The sequence below is a fragment of the Otolemur garnettii genome, unplaced genomic scaffold (assembly GCF_000181295.1).
Source record: "Otolemur garnettii isolate 467f Iridium unplaced genomic scaffold, OtoGar3 scaffold00031, whole genome shotgun sequence".
In the NCBI taxonomy this organism is placed as follows: Eukaryota; Metazoa; Chordata; class Mammalia; order Primates; family Galagidae; genus Otolemur; species Otolemur garnettii.
In genome coordinates, this window is record NW_003852426.1 from 7,135,936 (window position 1) to 7,142,512 (window position 6,577).

The 6,577-nt window shown below is 49.1% G+C and overlaps 1 protein-coding gene across 2 annotated transcripts in view; it reads right to left on the reverse strand.

Annotated features, from left to right (window-relative positions):
• Positions 1–2,861: 2,861 nt before the first annotated feature.
• Positions 2,862–6,577, reverse strand: part of ETV7 (ETS variant 7) — a 31,195-nt gene continuing 27,479 nt past the window's right edge. For both annotated transcript variants that reach the window (XM_023512899.1, XM_023512898.1), the window contains 2 exons: positions 4,927–5,027; positions 2,862–4,813 (listed from right to left, as the gene is read on the reverse strand). In XM_023512899.1, the coding sequence (XP_023368667.1) occupies positions 4,711–4,813; positions 4,927–5,027 (204 nt within the window). In that variant the 3' untranslated portion in view covers positions 2,862–4,710. The remainder of the gene's footprint in view (positions 4,814–4,926; positions 5,028–6,577) is intronic.

A 6,577-nucleotide genomic window follows, 5' to 3' on the forward strand; every position in this document is an offset into this window, starting at 1 on the left:
ACAGGCGCCCGCCACAACGCCTGGCCATTTTTTGGTTGCCGTCATCATCATTGTTTGACGGGCCCGGGCTGGGGATTCGAACCTGCCACCTTAGGTGTATGTGGCTGGCGCCTTAGCCGCTTGAGCCACAGGCGCCGAGCCCTAAGTTACTCTTAACAGACTGGGAAGATAGGAATTTCAGGAACTAATGGTCTGTAGGTTGCAAGAGAAAGGGTGACACCACCACTGAGCCAGTGGCTTTTTGTTGCCCCTCAATTCCACCCCAGCCCTGCAACTTATTCTATCCCCGGAGGTGTGAGTCCCCCGTCACTGGCGGTATCAAGCAGGGGCTGGATGTCTACTTACAGAGCATGCTTGAGTGGCGTGCTTTACCCAGGCCCCAGAGAAAGAGGGCAGGCTCGCCGCGCCACAGAACAGGCCGGCAGCTCAGCCCCGATGCCAACGCAAGGAGGGGCGTTTGCGCCACCTAGTGGATATGGCTTTAAACCGCAGGCCTTAAACTGAGTCTTCCCAGAATCCCATTTCCCCTGCATTCCCCTAACTCTCAAGGACCGGAAGGTCCACAGCCCCACTGTGACTCCACGCCTCGGCCCTCCAAAAGGAAAGGTGGAAAGAGAGAAGATCCTGTATGATTCTCCGGAGAGATACTCTCCCTGGTGCCTCCCAAACAGAATTCACCTGCACCACCCAGCGGGCAGGCGTACCCCCTCCCTGGGGACTGCAATGGTCTGCCCATCAGCTACGTCTGTTTCTCCCACTTTTTTTTTTTTTTTTTAGGCAGAGTCTCATTATGTCGCCCTCGGTAGAGTGTTGTGGCATCACAACTCACAGCAACCTCCAACTCTTGGTCTTAAGCTCTCTTGCCTCAGCCGCCCAAGTAACTGGGACTATAAGCGCCTGCCATACTGCCTATTTTTTGCTGAAGTTGTCATTGTTCTTTAGCTGGCCCAGGCCCGGCTGGAACCGGCCACCCTGGGTATATGTGGCTGGCGCTGTAACTACTGTGTATGGGCGCCGAGTCTGTTTGGTCCACTCATGTGTGAACTTCCCAAGGCCAGGGCCCCGTCTCCCTTCGTACACTCATCACCACCACCATGTATGAGCAATTAACTCACAAGGATGTCAGCATTTTTTTTATTTCATCATTTTAAAAATAATATCATAATTAAAATATTTCTGATTTGCATGTTGTAATTTCAGAACAATTATGCATATTCTGATTTCAGAACAACCTGCTTTATACTCCCTACCCACATATTGGGGTTGTCCCAGGAGCAGCTTAGTTCAGAGGTCCCACTGAGCCACCAAGCCCACAGGGGCCCCTCCACACGCACACACCATCCCATTCACCACCAGATACTGGGCCCTTCCCGGGCATAGGACCCTGCCCTGTAAATGTATTATTTTCTGTGTGTCTCCATAAAACTTCCATGAGAACACTTGAGTATAGAATGTGGATTAACATCCTGGCAAAGGACCAGAGGAAGAAGCTAAGGAAGGCTGTCACCACCAGGATCCTCCCCAACAAAGACAATGGGTCACCAGCTTCAGTCCAGGCTTCCTGCAGTAAAAGCCCAAGACACAGCACAGCTGCCAAGAGTAAAACACGTGCTAGACCTGGAACTTCCTTGTGAGGGAAAAAGACTTTGTTGACAAGAATCCACATAATAGAGGTGATGGAGAAGGACGGCACATCTCCTCATGGGTAAATGCAGTAAATGGCTTGGTGAGACCAAGACAGTGGCTTATAACACTTGTTTCTTTTCTTTTCTTTTCTTTTTTTTTTTTGAGACAGTCTCACCCTGGGTAAAGTGTTGTGCTCACAGCAACCTCCAACTCTTGGGCTTAAGTGATTCTCTTGCCTCAGCCTCCCAAGTAGCTGGGACTACAGGCGCCTGCCACAGCACTCAGCTATTTTTTGGTTGCAGTTGTCATTGTTGTTCAACTGGCCCAGGCTGGGTTTGAACCTGCCAGCCTCCATGTATGTGGCTGGAGCCATAACCACTGTGCCATGGGCTCCGAGACCATTTGTTTCATTAATAAACCTCTTAATGTAATCATTTTTTTGAGAAACTACAGTAGGATGTCTGTAAGTTGACCACCCAAGGGATTGTACCAAACTAGTCAACAGACAAAGGTGGTGAACATAAGGACCTAGACATGTAGTATATGTCCGGTCCATGAAAACTAAGTCAACTTAAGGAGATGGTCAGTGTAGGGAGGTGGTGGACTATGGAGGCTCTACTATATTTGCAGAGTAGAAAAGGACATGTCTAGCTACTTTTTCAAACCATTAGAATGTATCTCCCGCTTTTTAAATATTTTATGCCCAAGTGCAGTGACTCAGGCCTGTAGTCTCAGCACTTTGGGAGGCCAAGGTAGGAGGATTGCTTGAGGCCAGGAGCTTGAGACCAGCCTGGGAAACAAACATATCGACTTTGGGGCAGCACCTGTGGCTCAGTGGGTAGGGCACTGGCCTCATGTACCAAGGGTGGCGGGTTCGAGCCCAGCCCCAGCCAAACTGCAACAACAACAACAAAAAGACTCTGTCTCTATAAGATATAAAAAAATAATCAGACATGGTGGTGCGCACCCATGGTCCCAGCTCTCTGGAGGCCAAGTTAGGAGGATCACTTGAGCCCATGAATTAGAGTTTATAGTGAGCTATGATCATGTCACTGCACTCTAGTCTGGGTGACAGAGTGAGACCTTGTGTCAAAAAAATAAAATAAACTTCTTTGTGAGAAAGTTCATTTTGACAGATGTTGTTTTCAGGGACCCTCCACTTTTCAGGACCCTGTGTGAAAATAAGCTCTAAGGTGCCAGGTACATAGCAGGTACTCAGTTAATGCTCGAGGAAAGAAGACCCAAACAAAACCATTTATTACTAGAATGCAGGGAGCCATCTCCAGAGAAAGGCCTAATGTTTCTGAGCAAGAGGAAGGATGGAGCTTGCCCTACAGCCCAGTGGAGAGCTCCAGAATCCGGGGGGCTGGGGCAGTGAACTTGCCCACACCTGCCCTCCCAGATTTCCACTCTTGGCCCTGATGGTCACAATGCTGGGCAAGACCCATGGAGTAAGGCATAGCCCCTGGGAAGGCGGTTGTTGACTACCATCAACACACAAGCAGGCAGATGCCACTGTTGTAACTGGAAGGAATGACCTAAAAATCCATCCTGTTGTTAAACCTCTTCATCTTGGACCCATGAGCGTGGCAATGAGACTGAAGAAATACGGCAGCGCTGGCAGCCCGGACATTTGCCTGGTGGGGCTTTGTGATCTGGGCAAGTTTCTTCCCTCTGGCCTCAGTGCCTTTATCTATAGATGAGGCCCAGACAACTGGATTTCAACAGTTTCTCCCAGTGCTCCTGAGTTGAGCAGGTAAAGAGAAAAGCTGTGGCCCATGGGTTCATCCCGGGGCAAAATCAAGGAGATGGAACAGTCTCAGAGGGAAAGGGAAGGGGCCAAGCATTTTCCTACTGAAGCTCTTTGTACAGACCTGACTCAGCCAGGAGTTTCCCTCTTCATGAGCTGTCACTGCTTTGAGTCCCAAAGTCTAAGAGTCTTTATCAACTTCTCTTGTACAGGGGCTCAAGGCCAGGGCAGCCTCGGTCAGAGACCAGGGGATTTCCTGACCTTCTGAGAGCAAGAGGCAGAAGTGGCTTTCTCCTTCCGAGAAAGAAGATGCGAATCCAAGAAGTTCTGTTTCGTTTCAGTGAAAACACTCCCTACTCTTTCTCCCCATCCTTACCTGCGGGTCTGCTGAGTACTGGGGTTGGAGAGCAAAGGGAAGAAGCTGAACCCACAGAATAGAAGAGTTTTCATGCTTTAGAGCAACTTTTGGTTTGCAGCTAACACAGATGAAGTGCTCCCTGCAGACCAAGCATATATTAAGCACCTCACAAATCTCGCCTCATTGGAGCTTTCTGGCAACCCTGTGAGGTCAGGTCAGGGGAAACATCCCCACCTTACAGAGAAGAAGCCTGAGGCTGCAGAGAGGTAGAGCATCTTGACCAGGATCACAAGGCAGATGGAGGCACAGGGGCATAGGAAGTAAAGAGGCTGAGAGCAGAGAGGGAGGACCGAGGCCTCTGTCCGAGAAGCTCCCAGATACATTCAGAGGCGCTAAAAGCAAACGGTCCAGAGAGGCTGCAGCCCTGCAAGCCTCTACCTTCATTTCCTCATCTTTAAGCCTGAGGGGTTGGCATGTGAATTAAAGGAGATGAAATGTGTGTAAGGCCTTTAGCACGGACCTGGCACATAGTAAGCACTTAAGAAACATCAGTTACCATTATCATTATTATTACAAAGGCTGCCAAAGCACTAATTCTGCCTCCCATTTCGTGCAGCAGCCCCTGAGGGTGGGTTTTTATGAGCATGCCCCTTTTACGGATGAGGGACTGCCATTCCCTTCTTCTGTAAACCAAAGGGGTAGGGCTGGATGCCTATCCACACCTGGCTTCCTCTCAGAGCTGGTCAGGTAGTAAGGGGTGGGGTGTATTACCAAAAGGATGACTCCCACCTCCAATGTCCTGGGTGTGAGACCTCCCAGGTCCCCAGGCAACCTTGAGGCCCAAGGCAGCAGCTGTGATCCCATGGGTACAAAACCTGGCTGGGGATTCCTGCTGCCCTGGGAGGAGGAAGGAAGCTGTCTTCATGGGAGAGACAGTCTCTGTCCCTCTGGTGCCGCGTGCTGGGTGTCCTCCCCTTTACAGAGAGCCTTCTGGAATCTCATCCTTGAACTCTTGGCTCTCCAGCTGTTCCAGACAGCTGTTCTTGCCCTGAGACATCCTTCCTGGAGTCTTCAGAAATCTGGAATTGAGGACCCAAGTGCAAATCAGGCCCTGTCCCAACGGCAGGGGGCTTCCAGCCCACCCAGCCGCAGCCATGCTTCCCCTTTTCACCTCAGCCCCTAGGCTGCTCACCTGAACAGGAGTTTCTGACCTGGCTCCTTCTTAATAATGTTCAGCTTATAATAGTGGCGCAGAGCACGGGACATCTTCTCATAGGTCATGTTTACCCGGTTCTGGAATGCAAAGCAACCCCACATCAGCCCCCCACTCCACCCCTGCTTCTTTTAAGCCTCATTTTCCACACCTGAAAAGAAGCAGGTTGGATTGGGTGGCTTCTTGAGCCCCTGAGCCCAGGATTTTTTGAGGGTTTTTGCAGCTGTGTGACCTTGGACAAGTTCCCTTCCCTCTCTGAGTCTGTTTTCCCGGCTCTATAAGGAGCATGAGAACATCTGTCTTTCAGGTTTCTTGTGAGGATGGAACTAGTTAATCCATGAAGTCACTTAGCACAGCGTTTGGCATGTCATGTGGGCTCATTAGATGGAATTGCTGCTCTCTGGGCATCTCCCTCCCTGTACACGTGGGGATAGGACCACATAAGTAACCCCAAACTTCAGTTACTTACATCCTTCGGCCACCAGCATTGCTAAGAGCAACGTAATATAGTGGAGTACAGGGTCACACAGCCTGAAGTCAAGTCCCTCATGAGGGAAAGGAGAAGTGTGCAGCAAGGTGTTAATCCTCACTCTGCCTCAGTTTCCACATCCAATTACTCGTACCTCACAAGGTTGTCGGGAGGATTAATGAGTTAATATGGGTGAAGCCCTCAGAGCAGTGCCTGGCAATCAGGTGCTCTTGCATTTAGGAAATGCTATAGGTTGCTGATTACCACTATTGTTAATGGCTGTCTTTAAAAGATCCATTTTTATTTTAATCTTATTTGTATTTCTAAAAGGGTACATTCTTTATATTACTACTGTAAATCATAAAACAGGCATGGTAGTAAATCCCAATTCAAAAATAAATACTTAATTGGCTTGACACGGTGGCTCACGCCTGTAATCCTAACACTCTGGGAGGCTAAGGAGAGGGAATTGCTTGAGCTCAGGAGTTGAAGACCAGCCTGAGCAAAAGTGAGACCCCTGTCTCTACCAATTATAGAAAAATTCTAGCCGAGTATTGTGGTGGACACCTGTACTCCCAGCTACTCAGGAGGCTAAGACAAGAGGACTGCTCAAACCTAGGAGTTTGAGATTGCTGTGAGCTATGATACTATGGCACTCTACCCAGGGCAACAGACTGAGACTCTATCTCAAAAATAAATAAATAAATAAATACTTAATTATGAAGATAATCATAATTTGGAGTTAGACTGCCTGGCTCCAAAAACTCTACCAGTGCTGTGTGATCTTGGGGAAGTTACTTAACCTCCGTGTGCCTCAGTTTCTTCACTGTAATTAAGCTACCTAAGATCATCTCACAGACATCCATTTAGGTGTTGCTATTCATCATAAAGAGAATGCTGGCCCCAGTCATTCCCATGCCTTTGCAGCTCTGGCATCTGACACTGCTGTGGGGCCTGAGACTTGAGTTTCTGTCCCAGCTATCTCCAGGAAGCCACCTTCCTCATCTGACTCAACAACCCCACAGCAGTCACTACACAATTCTTGTGAATGTGCTCTGAAAGGCTCAAATTCTGAGCAAAAGTAAGATTAAGCTGCCGCCTATGGTTCAAAGGAGTAAGGCACCGGCCCCATATGCCGGAGGTAGCGGGTTTAAACCCAGC